The sequence below is a fragment of the Babesia bigemina genome, assembly GCF_000981445.1.
Source record: "Babesia bigemina genome assembly Bbig001, chromosome : II".
Taxonomy (NCBI): Eukaryota; Apicomplexa; class Aconoidasida; order Piroplasmida; family Babesiidae; genus Babesia; species Babesia bigemina.
Window position 1 is genome coordinate 2206401 of NC_027217.1, and position 17752 is coordinate 2224152.

Here is a 17752-nt window from a genome sequence, read left to right on the forward strand (position 1 = left end):
GGGTTCCAGTCGATGTGTACGTGCATAGACTTGTGTTGCCGCGGTCACGTCTGTCCCCTGCTCGTAGGTGGTTGCGAGCATGGGCTCCCTGGGCAAGAGCGCCAATAGGCGCGTCCCCGGCAAATCCGTGAAGCGGAAGTCGGACAAGAAAGATAAAACCGCCAAGCAGACGGTGGAATCCGAGTATGAGCCGGTGTCTTGGGACCTCGCGGATGACATTCTATCGCAAGTGGCAGCCGACAAAGAGCAGCCAGCCGCTCCAGCGGTTGAAAAACCCAGCAAACCCAAAAAGAAACGCGCTCGTGTGGAAGCGACCAAATTCGACCACTCCGCCGAGGTGAGCTGCTGTTCGGAGTACGCACATTGCATTCAGCTGGCCAAGGAATCGAAGATTCGGGAGTCGGAGCAGCGCATCGCAGAGGAAGAGCTCGCGGAAACTCCTGACAGCGTACTCGGGTTTGAGAAGCGCGTAGTGGCAGGCGGCAACTCGGCTGCGCTCTGGATGGAGTACATGGCCTTCCACCTGAAGAACGGCAGCCTGGAGGGTGCACGCGAAGTGGTCCGACGAGGGCTGGAGCGCATCGATTTCCGAGCGCTGCAGGAGCGACAGACGCTATGGGTCGCCTACCTCAACATGGAGTGCCTGTTCGGCGACCGCGTCAAGGAGGTGTTCCAGGAGTCGCTCCGTTTCAACCACCCCAAGACAATGCACCTCAAGCTGGTGAACATTTTTGTCAAGAACAGGCGTTTCGAGGACGCGGTCGAAATATGCGATTCGGCGCTCAAGAAGTTCGGAAAATCGAAAAAGGTTGGTGCCTGGATTACACAATGGCACGTTTGGTGCAGGTATGGAATACCTATCTGCGGCTGCTGTACGAGCACGTGCGTGACTTCGAGGCGGCCAGGCAGGTCTACGAAAAGTGCCTGGTCCGTATACCGAGCCACAAGAAGGTTTACATGATCACGTCGACCGCATTGCTCGAGTTCAAGCATGCGTCTGCCGACCGGTGCGTCGCCGTCATTTCAAAATTCACACTGCTGCAGCGGGCAGATGCTGTTTGAGAATTTGTTGCTGGACAACCCGCGGCGCATGGACGTCTGGATGCAGTACATCTGCGCGTACATAAAGTTCCAGCTGGAGGGCTCGGGGAAGAAGCGCCCTGAGGCGCTCCGTGCGGTGCGCAACCTCTTCCTGCGGATCATCACGCTGGACCTGAAACCAAAGAAGATGAAGGTCATCTTCCAGAAGTGAGTTCGCTGCCGCACAGCCGTTGACCTGATGATGATGTGTAGGTGGCTGGAGTTCGAATGCACCCACGGCGACGACAAGTCGAAGGCGCTGGTTCAGCAGAAGGCGCTGGAGTACGTGGAGCACGTGGAGGCGAAGCTGAAGCCACAGGTGTAATCGCAGTAGCGATAATGTATCGCAAAGGTCTACATGTGGCGCTTTGGGCGGTGCTGTCGCAGCCTCCACGCCCGTACGTTGACAGGCCATGTAACCGAAAGCTGCCAATGCCCGGCAGCCAGTGAACCAGTGCGTGCCTAAGTTTTTACTCGTTACACACTCTAGGGTGCCGCATACATCTGTCGCCGTTGCGCGGTGTTGTCGGTCACGGATCCTTCCTATGCGGCCGCCCCGTTGTCCGAGCAGTGTGTAGAAGCGTAGCCTTCTGCGGCGGGAGACCTGCCACTGTTTACATATACTACCTGTGGATTTTTAGGGAGTCGATACGTCGCTACAATGCGCCCAAATTGCCCCGTTTCGCCCTGTGGAGGGTGGCTGAGATAGCTCCTATCACGGCTCTGAGGGAGCGGCGTCTTAGCAGCGCTGCGGCGCGACAACGCAGGACCTGATTTGGTCAGGTGCATCGCCATTACTGCACGGCAATTAGTGTCACGATGTCGGTGACCGGCCCTTCGGCGAACATAACGGCCATCGAGCGCCTATCGGAGCTCGAGCTGCAGCAGGGGATCATAGGACCATCGTCGTGGCACCACCAGTACAAGGATTCCTGCTATATCTACATCGGTAGGTGGTTTGTGGCGATATACGAGGGTAGCGCCCGAAGTGGCGGCCTGTTTCGTTACCGTGTCTGACGGCCTTCAGGCGGATTAGACAAGCGCATGACGGAAGGTGATATCGTCATCGTCTTCTCGCAGTTCGGAGAGCCCATCGACGTGCATCTAAAGCGCGATCGGAAGACAGGTTGGTGTATTACAGCAACGGCAGTCTATCACATGCGTGCAGGCGCATCGCTCGGGTACTGCTTCCTGGGCTACAAGGACCAGCGCAGCACCATCCTGGCGGTCGACAACTTCAACGGCTGCACGCTGCTGGGCAGACGCATACGCGTGGACCACGTGCTGGACTACAAGGCTCCAGTGGAATACGAGGACGAGGTGGGTCACGCTTCTGGCCGCGGCATGTACCAGCCACTGGCGCAGCAGCCCGGTTTGTCGACGCCGCTCACGCGTTCGCAGGAGGATGACGAGGGGAACAAGATTCGCAAGGAGTATACTCCCACGGGCGCCGAAGGCCAGGGTATTGGAAAGTACTACGTGACCTCTAGCGAAGCGGTGCTGCGCGAGGCACACCACCACCGTCCCAAGCCGCAAAGCAACCCTCAGGACAACCTGGATGAGGACGAGCGATGGGCTCAAGAATTCGAGGCATCGTTGCGGAAAGACAGTACGCCCGACGATGACGCGAAAAAACATGACCGACGATCGTCATCGCGTAGTAGACACCGCCACCGCGAAAGGTCACGTGAAAGACACAGGAAAAGGGAGGACCGGGAGAGGCGACGCAGCAGGAGCCGCGACCGCTCCAGGCACGAGCACCGCAGTGACAGACGCGACCGCCACCGGGACAGCAGACGTTATCGATAAAACCGTAAAAGAAATACACACCACCGCCGCGACCCAAAGTTAGACGCCAGGATTGTCAAACAGACATTCCGAGGGTCGCGTCTGGACGCCGCTCGAGTTGCTACGTTAAGAGACTCACCGGGGCTGGCAGCCGGCACATTCGTCAGACAGCCGTTATTTGTTTGCACAGGCTCACTGTGAAGTGTAAGTGTCCTTGCACACCTGTGCACCCTGGTTGTTTCCGAGTCGAACGCCTCCACCCAAGGTGTGTCGACCAGCCTACGCAATATTCCGTTGGCAATTGGCGTATCGGGACTTCCGACGACTAATACTTTGCCGCGTAATTTGGTACGCTCCGCGAACGATCGTGCTATCTCTACTGGTCCCCCGACCATTGGACGTGGCCGTCTAAGACGTACCGTGCCGCGTAATTCTGGAATCGCATCTGTTCCGTCAATTTCGCGTAGATGAAACAATGAGTGATGTTGCTGCGGGGTCGCCTACTACGCCTGGCTCGATGGCAGCACCTGAGGAGGCTATACAGGCGGATGTCGCCGCGAGCGGGAGCGATGCACGCCCTACCGACACCGCTGCGTCTCCGACTGCGAGCGATGTGCACTCGGTGACGACGCCATGCACGGTTACGAGCTCGGTTGCGACGCCCCTCAGGACACACATCGCCGGAGTTTCGGAGCTGCCGGCTGTCTACCTCCCGCCGATCCACTACTCCTATGACCGGGAGACCGGAACCTGGATCAAGCTGCCCCAGGATGGTAATGCGCTGCCGTCGTCCTTTAGCGTGCCGTCCTCAAGCGTGGTGAACACGGTTGCGGCCTCGACCATACGTTCGGTGCCGTCTACGCCGATCGAGGAATCGTTCATCGAGCCGAGGAGCACGGTCAGGGTGGTGCCCGCCACGAGTCCATCGGTGCAGTCGTTCACGACTCACATATCGCAGATCTCCAGAAACTTGAATACAGACAATGAGTCGCAGGCTACCACGCAGTGCCAGGCGCCGCAACACCCGCCGCGGTTCTACTCGTCGCCGCCAATGCAGGTTGGCACGGGCACGTCTTACGTGGTGAATCCCGTGGTAAATCGCGAATACACGTGCGTGTCGCCCCTGATGCCGTACGGCGTTGCAACTCAGGCGACTCCGGTACACGTATGCTCGCCTCCCGTGGCGCAGCCCGCTCCGGCTGTGGTGAGGAACCAGTTCACATTCGACGGCCCCGCGCCCAGCTTCCCAGGATCGCCAGCGCCTGCATACGAGCCCTACTCTGCGCATACGACGCCGCGGCCTGCGAGTGCGGCCCAGGCGTTTGCGACGTCCATGGGCCGCACCTACAACGCGGCGGCGGGCGTGTTCCGCAGCTTTGACGATATGGCCGCGAACCCTGCCGTCACAGGAATGCAACGCATGCTGCATCCCGTGGCCACGGACTTTGTCAAGGCCGCTGTTTTCAAGCTGCAACGGTTGGAAAACGTGCCTGCATCCACCAATTCCGTGAACAAGGTCGCCTACAGTCTCGTGGCGTATTTCGACCCCACGACAGAGAACTACGGCGCTTACCGCTCGCGTCCGCGCTGGGGGATCCCGAACGACCGGCCAAACAGCGCTAACTGTGACTTGCGTGGCGATGTTATCAAGATCCCGTGGCAGGGCGAGATCTACGTCTTTCTGAAGGTGCTGGAGCACGTCAACCAGATAGAGACCGTAGTCGGACGCATGAAGCTACACATCGAGTCGCTCGTGAGGCAGCACCCGCTGCGCGTGAACATCATCAGCGACGACAACCACCTCGCCGGCAGCGCCATCCTGGAGTTCAGCGTCGGACACATGAGCCACGACGAACTCCGCGACGCCCAGGACGAGGCGCTGCGCGTGGCGACCTCCCGCAGGCAGATGGACTACCAGTACCGCGCGAACCGGATGCCGGAGTACGAAGCGAGCCTCCAGCAGCACAGGCAGACGCAGCGCGACAGGGCCGCCGCGGAGTACCGGAATTCGCCCGCGGGATACCGCGAACGCGCACGGCCGATGGCGCTCGGAGAGGTGTGTTTAGCGCTAATATAATTCCATCGCGTGCAGGTGCAAGTACCGGCGGCACTGAACCACTTTGTGAGGTGGTGCTGCGACATCACAGACAGCGACCTGTACTGACGCGCCGCAGCGGCAACCGACTCACCTAATCACTCGTAGTATTTCCATGTATGTCCGTGAAAATGTACGGCGGCCGGGGCGGGCAGTATCATGGCGGTGGCCCCGGTAACAGCAACTACGTGGGTGGTAGGCTACTCGCGTCGTTCAGACAACCTGCGCAGACGTCTGGTACGCGCCGCGCAACAGCGGTCCACGAGAGGACTACACGATGCGCGGGCAGGGAAACCCTGGCGGCAACTATCGCAGCAACAACCCCTCGAGGTGAGTGTCCACGGCGCGCACGCGCTGCCGTACGGGAGTCAACTGGCGCAGGCGAGGAGGGAGGCCGGACTCCGAAAACACAATCTGCAGGCATCATGCGCTGAACGGTAGGTCGCGACAGTGGCAAGAAATGGACCGACCGCAGATCAATGCCGCTTCGGCGCCAAGTGCCTCTACCGCCACACCCTGAAGAGAGTATGCTTCCTGCAAGACGTCTGCCACAAGGGCGTGTACACGCTCGCCGTGTGCCGCGTGAGCGACACGCGGCTGGAGCTGTTCGCCACGGGCCAGGGCACCAGCGTCAAGAGGCTCTCGCTAGCGGGCGACATCAACGGCGGCATCTCCCTGATGGAGCAGACTTCGTTCACGCTGAACGTCCAATATGTAGACAAGAACTCATACCAGCCGAGGAATAGGCGCTCGTCGGACCAGGTCGTATTCAGCATGCGCTGCATCAACGACTGCCTCTTCGCGGGGCTGCGCACGGGGCACATATCAGTGTACCACATCCCTACCGGCACATCCACACTCATATACGGGCACTCGGCGCCAGTGACGACCGCCATTCTGGTGGACACGGCCGTGCTGACGGCGTGCGAGCAGGGGAAGATATGCATTTGGAGCTTCGACAGCGCAACCAACGGATTCACATGCGTCAACACCATCGCCACCAACACCACCATATCGTGCCTGCTGGAGGTCAACGACGGAGTCAATCGGAAGCTATGGGCCGCGGGGAACTCCATCACCGTCATTGACCTCACCACCCTGAGCGTGGTCCGGACCACACCGATACCCAACGACTTCGCAAAGGCGATGGTGCGATACGGGCAGCACGTCATCGTGGCGCTGCACTCAGGCGACTGCGTGGTGCTCGATGCGAACGTGGAGATGGTGTACCGCGTGCCGGGAGATGGAGTCGCCCTCACGGCCATGGATGGAATGCAAAGCGAGCGGGGGGACGTCCTGCTACTGGGCAAAAAGTCCGGCGTGCTTAACATGTACCAGATACCCGCGTTCAACCTCGAGGGCACGCTCAACTGCAATTTCGACGGGCCGCGCAATACCAAGTGGCCGGGGATATCCGCCATCACGTCCTTGGGAGGAGGCCTATTCGTCACCGCGGGCTACGACGGGCACCTGCAGATATTCCGGTACTCCAACAACGCCGGACCAGGGTTCTGAGTGGGGCCGTGGGGCCTCCTGTGCGCAGGAGCGTAGCGGCAAAGCTCGCTTGTAGTGGTGGACAGATAGCAATGGAGGGGACGCGTGGAACCCGGAACAGGGGCGTCGCCGCCCGACCACAAACTGACACGACTGTCTGGCCAGATGCAACGGCTGCAATGACTCCGTTGGTCGCCATACAAAGCCAATATCTTCACTTGAGTTAATGTTAATCTGTAATAGTATGATTCCTCCTTTGCCGGCGGGTGCGTGTCCGCGTGCATTTGCGGCTCGTGCTGGGCCGTTGGGCGCTGCTGCGACTTGGGGCGACAAGAAGCCATATGGGACGGATGCCGCTGAGTAGGGCGATACACGTAACGGTAACTGGTCGCGGATCCAAGGCGCTGCGAAAGCAGTATAAATGGTAAAACATTAGCAACTTGATAGTTGGCGCGTCCGATGGTCGCCGCCGATGATGGTTCAGTCGCCTTCAAACTGCGAATGGGCCGCCGACAAAGCGAAGTTAGCGGCAGAGCACAATGTCGTCAATCTTGAGGATCATCATCACGGTCTCAGTGGCCAGCTTCAGCGCGGACAGCGTCACCAACATGGGCTGGATCACCTTGTCGTCCATCATGTTCGACACGGCGCCCTTCTTGGAGTTGATGCCGAACTTGGTGCCGCCCTCCTCCAAGTGCCTGTTGCGCAGCTCGGTGATGACCTTGAGGGGGTGCAGCCCGGCGTTCTCAGCCAGGGTGTACGGCACGACCTCCAGGGCCTCTGCGAATGCCTTGATGCAGACCTGCTCCACGCCGTGCAGCGTGCGGGCCCACGCCCCAAGCCTCTGGGACAGCGCCATCTCCGTGGCGCCGCCGCCGGCCACGATGGCGCGCTTCTTCACGAGACAACGCACCACACAAAGGGCGTCGTGCAGCGAACGCTCAGCCTCGTCCAGCATCAGGCTGTTGGAGGCGCGAACGAGCACAGACGCGGTCTTCTTCATGTTGACGCCGGTTATCTTGACGATCTGCTGGCCGCCCTCGAACTCGGACTCCACAAGCTCCGCCGTCCCCAGCTTCTCCTTCGTGAAGTGGTCCAGGCTGGCAACCTCCTCGCAACCGATGGCGCGCGTGATGAACTCGATGTCCTCGCGCTCGATGTCCTTGATGACCATGATCTTGGCCTTAGCCAGGTAGTCAAGCGACAGGTCGGTGACGGCGTCCCTCAAAATGGACTTCTGGATGAGCAGCACGTTGCAGCCGGTCGCAGCAATCTGCTTGACCATGCGAGCAGTGATGAGCCTTTCCTCGCGCATGATACGGTCGATGGACTGGTAGTCCTTCACGACAATCGTGTTCTCCATGTCGGTCTTGGGCGGCGACAGGCAGAATTGGATTAGCCCGACCTTGGCGTTCACCACGCGGGTGGGGCCGCTTGCGACGCGGATGATCTTCTGCTGCGTCAGCACCAGGCCGTTCACCATTTCGGTGTCCTCCACGGTGCCGCCGATGCTCTTGACCACGCGGATGTTGTTCAGGTCCACGTTGGTCGAGTCCTTCTCGTCCATGACCGCGAGCACGCTGTCCACGGCGATTGGGGCCAGCAGCGAGGCGTTGGTGGAGACCACCTTCGAGTGCAGAGAGATGGCAGCGATGTTGGTCAGCGTCTCCTTGTCGTCCAGGCTGATGGGTTGCGCGATCTCCTCCATCAGTTCCTCGCACTTCTCGACGGCCATCTTGAAGCTGTTGGCCACAGTCTGCGGGTGGATGCCTTGGTTCAGCAGGTTGTCGGCCATCTCGAGCAGAGCGCCGCACACGACGATGACGGTAGTGGTGCCGTCTCCGGCCTCCACATCCTGTGACTTGCTCAACTCGACCATCTGCAGACAGATTAACAGGTGCTTATTGGCGATAGAAACACTATTGTAAATTTAATACGGCATCGCCATACAGGCTGAGGCGCCATAGGGAGATCCATGAACACGCCACTCAGCTTTTGGAGAACGGCGAGCTCATCACATCAACACCAACACCAACACCAACCACGCAACTACGAATCGGCAATTCAAAAGAGACTCTCGTCAAATGAGATCAATTTGCACGGTTCCACATGGTTCGAAGGTGACTCCGCGTGGAATCCGACGTTAGGCATGGCGGCAACCGCCATCGGTTCGACCAGGTCACGCAAAGGGTACGTGCAACATCAACAAGTCCACGACCATAGAATAGGGAGCCAGTAACATACCATTTTGGCAGTAGGGTGCGCCAGACGGAGCTCCTTCAGTATAGTGGCGCCGTCATTGGTCACAACGACGCCAGCCTTGCCGTCCTGGATCATCTTGTCCATGCCCCTCGGGCCCATGGAGGTGCGGATCATGTCGGCGACGGCTGCGTGACATGAGCAACTGAGACGCCGGCAGAATACCCACCTCGCGCGGCGATGATGTTCTGCTTGCGCACGTCGGTCTGTTTTTCGTTGCGGTTCCACACACCGCTCTTGGCGGCAGGCGCCGGGGCCTCAGCTGCGACCTTCGACATCGTCGCGGGCTGCTCGTGGCCTGACGGCGTTGGCGTAGACGCTCGAGTAGCGGTGTAGCCTAGACCGATGTCTCGGCGATGTCTTGCAGCGGTTGCGTTGCGCCGCCGGGACGATTGAAGTGATGCGCGTTCACTCCGTTGCCTTCCGCTGAGCCGGCCTCTGTGCTAAGGCAAACGAAAGTGCAGGTATGACGGTATATCGACACTTCAATGCGGTGGAACGCAAAATGTGATGTAAGTCGGCAGGCGGCTCCGCCATGAGCGGCCGTTAACTGCGCGTCGCACCACACAGCGAGGGAGTACTGCGCAGCGCAACGTGAGCGCACGGACAAACTGTCTACAGACGCGTCTAACGCGCTAAATGTGTAATTGTTTAGCAGCCGTAGGGTACGCCACAGGGCGTTTCGGTGTAACCGTACACTCCACGGCGTTCTAATCGTACGGGTGTATACGCAGTCGCGGCGCTGCGCAGTCTTCTACGCGCCTTCCTCTGCCGTCGCCACGCCACAAGTAATTATAAGCGCATAATACGATGTCTTCCGTAGGAGTGTGTCTGGCGTCCGTCGTCAAAGCAGCCGTCTCGCGGGGCTGCGTTCGCACAAACTCATATCCAGCACACGACGCGGTTTTACCGCTAATAACGACCTTCTTAGCAGCATACTGCGGTGCGAATTGTTAGCAGGCAGCGCAATCAGACGAAACCGGCTCAACGCCGATAAATGCCCTACTTTCCTGCTTACGCTCCTCACGGCCGCTCGGTGCCTGCCCGTTGCGTGACTCCTACTTTTTGGTTGCCTCACCATCGATACCGCTGTAAGGATATAAAATGGACGGCCATACCCCGCGTACTTAAGTACGCCGTGGGTTACTGCGGTAGCGCGCTGCGCTGGGTACGCAACTTCCGCGGAGCGTGCCAGCCTCGGGGAGCTATCGAATGCGGATTCCGCCAGGATGTGGGACGACGCTCACGCGAAGCGTGGAAGGACGTCGGTGTTCCGGCCTTCCGGGCAGGTGGGCCTCGTCTGCGACGGCCGCGCCACCTGCCTCAACGTGATCGGCACGACGGCCTTCGTGGTGACGTCGACGCTGCGACAGTTCACAGTATACGACGCGTTTGCGATGCGGATCGCATTCGTGTCGCTGCCGCTACAGTACGAAATCCGGCATATCGCAACCCTGTTGGAAAATGTGTTCGTCGTTCTGGGCAACGGGGCAATCTACGCATTCCACCGATACGACCAGCGCCGTATCGACAGTAAGCACTCGGCGGCGGTGCTGGGCATCGAAATCGTGGACGGGCACCTCGTTACCTTCAGCAGCAAGGAGGTGATCACGTACGAGCTTATGAAGCCTAGCCCAGCTCCAGCGGCGGCCAAGGGTGCCCGGAGCGCTGGTGTGGCACGACCGCCAAGTGAACACACGAGCGGCACTGCAACTGACGGTAAAAGTGAAGCAGTGGCTAATGGCGCCACGAGTAGCGCTGATGGCGGTAGTGATAAGGGAACTGAGAACAAAAGCCAGCAATGGATACCCAGCAAGACGATACCCATGTCGGACGGGATATCCATCGAGATGCTTATCCCGCTCGCCGGGTTCAAGAATAAGGTGCTATTAGCGTCGAGCAACGGCCAGGTGCATCTCTGCAACGTCTCCACGGGGAGTCTCATATACACGTTCCGCTTCCCCGACCCGGTGCTGCTGCACCAGGTTAAGGAGGGCGGGCAGGGAGTCACGGCGATGGTCCAGTCCAAGCTCAAATCGAACGCTATCGTCGCTGTGGCGTACCGGAGCGGCGAGGTGGTGCTGGCGGACATCAAGTCTGACCAGTCGCTGGGCACGTTCCGCCTGTCGAAGCAGCAGCAACATGCGACGTCCATGGTGTTCGTCTACGACGCCCTGGGGATGCTGCTGCGTGGCGAGAAAAGCGCGATTGCACGAGAAGCGTTGCTGGTAGGTGCCGCGAACGGCGACATTGTGGTTTTCGACCTCACGGAATTCCGGACCTTCGGCGTGGTTGAGCATGCCCACGCAGGCGCGGTGCGCAACATCATGTACGTCGAAAGCGCCAACCACATCATCACCGCGGGAACCGACAACGCGTTGGTGCTGTGGGCGATGGACTCCGACAAGCAGCTTCTGCGCGAACTCAAGAACCGCCGGGGGCTCATCGGCGAAATCGGCTTGATGAAAACATACGACGCCGACGAGCTTGACTTGCTGGTATGCAGCAGCGCTGATGGCGTGGGGTACCTGGGAAAGGCGTCGACCATTCAGCAGTTGCGATGCAGCACATTCTCCACCAGCGCCTCGAAGAATAAACTGAGGCCCATCACCGCAATCGCAACCTGCTACCAGAGGCACTACGACTGGCCCAATATCGCAACGTGCCACAAAAACACCTCGGCAGTGCATATTTGGAGCGGACATCGGCGGTCACTGGTGGAGGCGGTCTTGCGCGCGCCCAACGTCTCGGTGCCAGCCACGGCGGTTTGCATCAGCAGCTGCGGCAACTACGTCGCCGTCGGCTACGACAATGGGTGCATGCATCTCTTCAATCTGCAGGTATGCAGTGTGTAGTGTCGTGTCATAAGCGCCGCAGAGCACAAACCACGAGGACGAGTTCGTCGTTAAAGCGAATGGCGCACGTTCGCCGGCGCACCCGGCACGCGTGATCATGATGTCGCTGCTGGGAGGCACGCAACTGATTTCGGTGTCGAACTCCAGCGAGGTAGGTTTACGATTATGAACGACTAACGTGCCCAGGACCGTTCCATCCGCGTGTGGGACATCGCTACTGTCGCCCTTAAGAGCACCTACGACCCCGAGATACCCAAAGGTGCCCACATCTACCTCGCTGTTTGCGGAGTTAGTCTAACATATGCGTAGTATTCATGTTTTCGCAGAGCTTGCTCACTGCGCTGGCGTGCTCCGACGGCGTGATATACCTGGTTGACGTCATCGGCAAGATGGTGATCCGCACCATTCCGTATGGAAAGGTGACCTCCATGTCGTTTCACCCCAACGGCAGCTGGTTCGTTGCCAATGCTAGCGATTCTACCATGGTGATTTATGACATCCTGGCCGCTTGCTACGTGGAGTACGCCAAGTTCACTGGTAGCGTGCTAGCGGTCAACATCGACTCGTCCGGCGCCTTCCTGAACGTGGCGGTGGACAACGCGCCGGGCATGATCCTCCGGTACGCAAACAAGCACGTCTTCGAAATCAACGCCAAAACTATGCTGTACAAGGATTTGGCGTCGGAGCCCGTGTTGCTCCAGCTGCCGTGCGTGGTAAACGACGAGTCGGATCCCGAGAACACCAGAGACGCCAACGTGCCAGAGGGGTCGGACGCTGGCGATGTGGAGATGCAGGTGGACTACCGCTCCTCCAGCGAGCCGCTGGCGGAAGGCTTGATGACGCTCTCCGGAATGAATTCGGGGCGTCTGCAGAGCATCCTCTTTTTGGATGAGATCAAGGAGAAGAGCAAGCCTATAGAGCCGCCAAAGGCCCCTGCGGACCTGCCATTCTTCTTGCCGACGACGTACAAGGACGGGCAGCTGGTCTTCGTGGAGCCCACAGAAAACAGCACGCTCGACGAACAGGCGTCTAGCACGAGAAAGCGCATTGTACGCTCGTCGGAAGCGCTTCCAGACTTCGAGAAACTTATTCTGGCAAAGGTGGAGGCGCCAAAGAAATATGAAGGTGGGACCGGGTTTTTACGTGATTGTAACGTGTTTCAGACATGATGGCCTTTTTGCTGGCACAGTCGCCTTCCGGGGTGCACCTGGCGCTGTCTATGCTGAGCGTTGAGCATAAGGTGGGTTGTATTTGCGTAACGACGAAAGAGCTGCAGGAGGAGGCGCTGACGACAATGCTGAAGTTCTTCGAGTACTATCAGGCCAGCCGCAAGCACTCCGATGCCTTGCAGGTGTTGCTGCACGTGTTCCTGCGCTATCACGGCGACCAACTGAGTAGCCTCGGGGGCGGAGAAACGTGCAACACACTGGCGCGCCTGGGAACTTCCCTGAAGGAGGATAGTCTGGCGTTGCAGCGGCACTTCGAACGCATCTCGTGCTTCATCAAGTTCCTGACGCACCTCCAGATGGAATGAGGAAGACAATGTACGGAATTGCGCGTTTAAGGCTTATAAACACAACGTGACCACATGCCTAGGTAGCAAATGCGCTACACATCTAACCGGTGGAGGTGGAAGGCTGCCGCCACCGGGGGGGAATTTTCTCGCCGCTCCGGTGGCTATATTAGGCGACACAGTCAATAAACTATGGCACAAATACAGTATTATTCGTCGAGGTGAAATCATGAGCCGTCTGTACACGTACTTCGTGACGTCGGCGCCTGGCGGCGCTACGCAGGGCGCGTTGCGCTGCCGCCTGGCGCGGGGCTCGGAACGCGAGTACCTGGTGTGCCTGAAGAAGTCGCGCATCGATGTCTACTCGCTGGAGAAGGTCGGCCAATCGGACGCTGAGGGCGACGAGCGCCCGGAGGCGCCGACGCTCACCGCCACGATCGAGGCCCACACCAACCTGCTCACCTTTATCGAGTTCCGGCCACCGGGAGCCGATCAGTCGCATCTGCTCGCGCTGACCTGCAACATGCTACTCTTGCTGCTGACATTCGACGCCGCAGCCGGGAAGTTCGCATCGAGGCCGCTGGTCTCCTTACAGGTGAGGCAGCGGTTTATGTGCTCTTAAGGCTGTGCAGGAGATCGGCGCGCAAGAGATTGAGTCGGACGTGGTGCTGCGGATAGACCCAGGGTACCACTTCATCCTCTTCCACGGGCAGAAGAAGACACTGAAATGTGTCGTGCTGGACCGCGAAAACTACTTCAACATCGGCCACGTGATCACCATGCGCACGGGCGAAAGCACATTTTTGGACGTCGCGTTCCTCGACGTTGCCCTGAGGGAGGTTTCGGGACCTGCAGCAGCCCGCCGTGCTGATGTCGGTGCGAACATGTCTGCATCCCGACTCGCCGCTGCATCCGAGTCATTCACGGAACTCAGCAGATCTAAAATGCGCAAATCCGTACTGGAGTCCAAGATGCTACTCATAGCGGCGCATCGCCGCGGCGCCTCTGCTGCCGACGACGGCGAGGGAGCGGAGTTCTGGTACTGTGGCGTGCAGCTGTTCTTCGAGATCGAGCACTGCGACGGCGACCGGCGCTTCACAGCCTACGGGTGCTCGCCGTTGTTCGGGGAGTCCGTCCCGCTGGCCGAGCGCTTCACGCGATTCGTGCCCTTGAAGCTCAACGCAGGTCCGCGATGCAGCGACGGCGCGCTGCTGCTGGGTTCGCAGGCCATCGGGTTCGTTTCCTTCCGGGATCCGCGGAATGTCAAGCTCTTCCACATGGACATATCGGTCGGTGAAATAACCAGCCACTGCACAGTCGAGGAAAACCGCCGTTACCTGGTCGGAGACGATACGGGAGCCTTGTACCTGCTTGACCTGGTGGAGTCGCGCACTCCGATCAACAGCGCCCTCAAGCGGCGCGTGGAAGCGACCGATTCTTCCCTGCCGGCATCCAAAATCGCAAACGTGGGCACATGCAACTCCATCGTTGACGTCTTCGCCACAAAGGTCGGCGTCTACTCGCCCCCTTCAGCGCTAGTCATGATCGCCCCCGACCTCGTGTACATCGCAGCCGTGGTGGGCAATTGCCGAACGGTCCGCATCACCGGCATGCATCACGGGGACGGACACGCCAGCCATGGTCTTATGAGCGCCTTTGAATGCGACGACGCGATGCGCTCTGTCGAGTCCCGTGACGGCGCCGACCATAAGCATAGGCGCATAGAATCTTCGGAGAATTGGCGTCAGACCAACCTCGGGCCCATACTCGACTTCACTTTCGGGCCGCAACGCAACCAGGTTGCGGCGCCTATCCTCGCGTGCTGCGGATACGGGGCGGAAGGCCGCGTATGCAGCATCACCCTTGGCGTCGGGATAGACCTGTTCGCATCGCACACGTTAGAGGGGGTCCGCAGGATTTTCGCCGTGAGCACCTCCAACGGCAAATCGGCAATAACAGAGGTCGTTATGTGCTGCGTGTTTTTCAACTACACGCGCTTCTACAAGATCGCACTTCCAGGTACGGGACACAGGCGGACCTCCGCCAGAACGGTCATCGATCCCGTTGACCAACCTAGGTGGGTGGTGGCGCCCGTATCGGCCGACTCCATTGGTCTGACGACCAACGCCCGCACGGTGCTGTTCGGCCGCTATGGTAGCAATCGCATAGTTCAGGTGACATCGCTGGGGGTGAGCGTCGTGAGCGCTAATGGGAACGACTTCCCGCCGCAGTACTTCAGCGTTTCGGATATTTGCAGCTGCGCCGGTGTTGTAGCCAATCCCGACGCTGCGGCTGTGGCGGTGGTGGATGCGCATTGGTGTGATGGCGGTATCTTTCTGCTCCTGTCAACACATGTCGCACTCGTGCTTAGCATTGAGGGCGGCATGCGAGTCCCACGCTGGCGCCAGCTGTCTAAGCAGACGTCTGCCACGGCTTACGTCAGCGGGTCAGAGTTCAAGACCGCACGCCCAAGCGGCCTGATCGCCTTGGCCACGTGGGAGGACACGGAAGTAGTTCTGCTACGTGATGAGACTCTGGAGACGCTGCATAGGACGAAAGTCATTTGCGGTTACGGAGTGGCGATCACAGCGCTGCGATTCGGCATTATCGAAGACAAGGCGTTCTTATTCGCAGCGCTGTCAGACGGTACCCTGGTGGTTCACAAGCTGACGTTCGGCAAAACGGTTGGCGACAACAAAAGCTCGTTTAGCAGCGGTTGTGTGGGCATGACATTGGAGAATATCATAAAGATAAGCGAAGACCCAATCGGCTTGGCGACTCTGGTGGTGACCCCGGGTCAGCAGCCTGGGCGGTTCTGCCGGTTGGCCGCCTCGCGCATCGTGACCACTGGTGCCAACCCCATGCTGATATACGCGAACAAGGGCAAGGTGGAGTACGTGCCGGTGAATGCGCCGCATATCGCCACCATATGCAGCATCGATTCCGGGAGGCAGGTTGGGCACGTGGTGCCGCTACTCTACACGTGCAACCGGGACCAGCTCTGTATCGGCGAGCTTGACTCCACCAGCCAGCTACACGTGGAGACCATCTGCAGCGGCCGGTCGTTCGACAAGATTTGCTACCATAGCGAGTCCGACCTCGTTGTGGTGGGGTGCGTCGGTGAGCTTGTCGCCGACTCGGAGAGCAGCATCTCCCGCCGCAGCGCGGTTCAGGCGCATCGCTCACCAACACGAGACTCGGAAGGCGCAGTGCCGAGAGATGGCACAGCGTTCCGGTGTATTGACGTATCGTCAATGATACCGTTGCCGGGGATATGCAAGCTGGAGCCCTGCGCAAAGTTCATCTGCCTCAAGACGAAGGAGGTGGTCCACACCCTCAAAATACCATCACGCCATGTGGTGTCGGGCGTGACCACGGTGGCGTTTGATGGCCACAGGACCATGATCGCGATTGGCACCTCGCGCGTGTCTGACCAGGACGAGGTGCCCAGGGAAGGGCACATCTACCTTGTGGACGTGGTGAGCAGCGGCCCCGACTCGTGGAACATAGTCTTCTTGCGCACGGTTACCGCGCTCTCTGCCGGCATCGTGGAAATGACGGCGTGCTCAAACGCGCTTGTAGTGGCGCTCAACGATGCCGTCACCGTCATGACGCTGCGCAGGGAAGACAGGCCGTCGGTCAGCCAGAGCCACGCCCAAACCGCCAAGACGCACAAGCTGGAGGCGGTGCATGCATCGGACGATGACTACGGCAGCTTTGAGCTCGTGGAGCGTGCGGAATACAAATCGTGCACATACGTGGTCTCGCTGGACGCATACAAGGATGTGATAGTGGTCGGCGACCTCATGAACTCAGCCCGGATGCTACGCTGGCGAGGAAACGAACTGCGGGAAGTATGCAAGGACTTCAACAGCGTCTACTGCACTGCAGTGGCGGCGATAGACAAGACGCACTGTGTGGTGTCCGACAGCTCGGGGAACTTCCACGTATTAGGGAAGCCCGGATCCGCGACCAATGACCTCGAGGCCATGAGGGTGGAAGACGCGGGGCTGTTTCATCACGGTGAGAACATCAACCGGATACGCGCCAACCCGCCGGCAGAGAACACCGTTCCGAAGGTGGAGTCGGCACATGGCCGCGACATGCCAACATTCTGCACCACAACGCAATGCGACCGTCGGTTCTGCTGCCTGCAGGGCGACGTGCCGGTATCGACCCCGCACGACGTCTCAGACGACCTCATACGCGGACTCTCTCGGCCCAACAAATTCTGGAATTACGGGTTCAAGTGCGTGCTGACATGCGCCACGTCCGCGGGGTCGCTTATTCGCCTGTGCCTCTTCGAGGACGACCGCCTTTTCTACCGTCTGGGCCTCGTGGAGGAGGCCATGAACAGGGTGCAGAAGAAGGTTGGGAATATATCCAACCTGCACTGGCGCTCATTCAAGAACCGGTGGTCGGTCTCCCCGCCGCGGGCGTTCATCGACGGCGACGTCGTGGAGAGCTTCGTGGACCTGGACCCGTCGTTGCGCCAGCAGGTGTTCGACTCCATCGCCGAGAAGGAGTCACAGGGCATGTTCTACTCGCACGAGCTGCTGGCGCTGGAAATCGAACACATACGGCGGCTGCGCAGGTGATGACTTTTTGCAGCGCGCCCGTCGCCGTCTGAAGCCGGCGGCGACAGGGCCTCACAGTACAGCACGCCAC

General features: G+C 59.5%; 7 protein-coding genes across 7 annotated transcripts; 6 read left to right on the forward strand and 1 right to left on the reverse strand.

The window, feature by feature from the left end:
• Positions 1–79: 79 nt before the first annotated feature.
• BBBOND_0209820 (Protein RRP5 homolog) lies at positions 80–1405 on the forward strand (the record flags this gene model as incomplete). Its single annotated transcript, XM_012912561.1, has 5 exons — positions 80–337; positions 374–808; positions 847–1007; positions 1045–1248; positions 1294–1405. The coding sequence occupies 5 exons, from the start codon at positions 80–82 to the stop codon at positions 1403–1405; spliced, it is 1170 nt and encodes a 389-aa protein (XP_012768015.1).
• A 494-nt stretch (positions 1406–1899) lies between these two features.
• On the forward strand, positions 1900–2889 carry BBBOND_0209830 (RNA-binding protein, putative; the record flags this gene model as incomplete). Its single annotated transcript, XM_012912562.1, has 4 exons — positions 1900–2029; positions 2108–2206; positions 2249–2400; positions 2482–2889. The coding sequence occupies 4 exons, from the start codon at positions 1900–1902 to the stop codon at positions 2887–2889; spliced, it is 789 nt and encodes a 262-aa protein (XP_012768016.1).
• A 454-nt stretch (positions 2890–3343) lies between these two features.
• Positions 3344–5032, forward strand: BBBOND_0209840 (hypothetical protein, conserved; the record flags this gene model as incomplete). Its single annotated transcript, XM_012912563.1, has 2 exons — positions 3344–4924; positions 4961–5032. The coding sequence occupies 2 exons, from the start codon at positions 3344–3346 to the stop codon at positions 5030–5032; spliced, it is 1653 nt and encodes a 550-aa protein (XP_012768017.1).
• A 62-nt stretch (positions 5033–5094) lies between these two features.
• Positions 5095–6478, forward strand: BBBOND_0209850 (hypothetical protein, conserved; the record flags this gene model as incomplete). The annotated part of the gene is made up of 4 exons (XM_012912564.1): positions 5095–5158; positions 5194–5293; positions 5345–5400; positions 5439–6478. 4 exons carry the CDS (start codon positions 5095–5097, stop codon positions 6476–6478), a joined length of 1260 nt encoding a protein of 419 aa, XP_012768018.1.
• Positions 6479–6980: 502 nt separating this feature from the next.
• On the reverse strand, positions 6981–8994 carry BBBOND_0209860 (T-complex protein 1 delta subunit, putative; the record flags this gene model as incomplete). The annotated part of the gene is made up of 3 exons (XM_012912565.1): positions 6981–8336; positions 8702–8844; positions 8886–8994. 3 exons carry the CDS (start codon positions 8992–8994, stop codon positions 6981–6983), a joined length of 1608 nt encoding a protein of 535 aa, XP_012768019.1.
• A 951-nt stretch (positions 8995–9945) lies between these two features.
• BBBOND_0209870 (WD domain, G-beta repeat containing protein, putative) lies at positions 9946–13105 on the forward strand (the record flags this gene model as incomplete). The annotated part of the gene is made up of 6 exons (XM_012912566.1): positions 9946–11556; positions 11594–11722; positions 11758–11859; positions 11898–12696; positions 12735–12811; positions 12848–13105. 6 exons carry the CDS (start codon positions 9946–9948, stop codon positions 13103–13105), a joined length of 2976 nt encoding a protein of 991 aa, XP_012768020.1.
• A 208-nt stretch (positions 13106–13313) lies between these two features.
• Positions 13314–17682, forward strand: BBBOND_0209880 (CPSF_A domain containing protein,putative; the record flags this gene model as incomplete). Its single annotated transcript, XM_012912567.1, has 2 exons — positions 13314–13679; positions 13717–17682. The coding sequence occupies 2 exons, from the start codon at positions 13314–13316 to the stop codon at positions 17680–17682; spliced, it is 4332 nt and encodes a 1443-aa protein (XP_012768021.1).
• Positions 17683–17752: the final 70 nt, after the last annotated feature.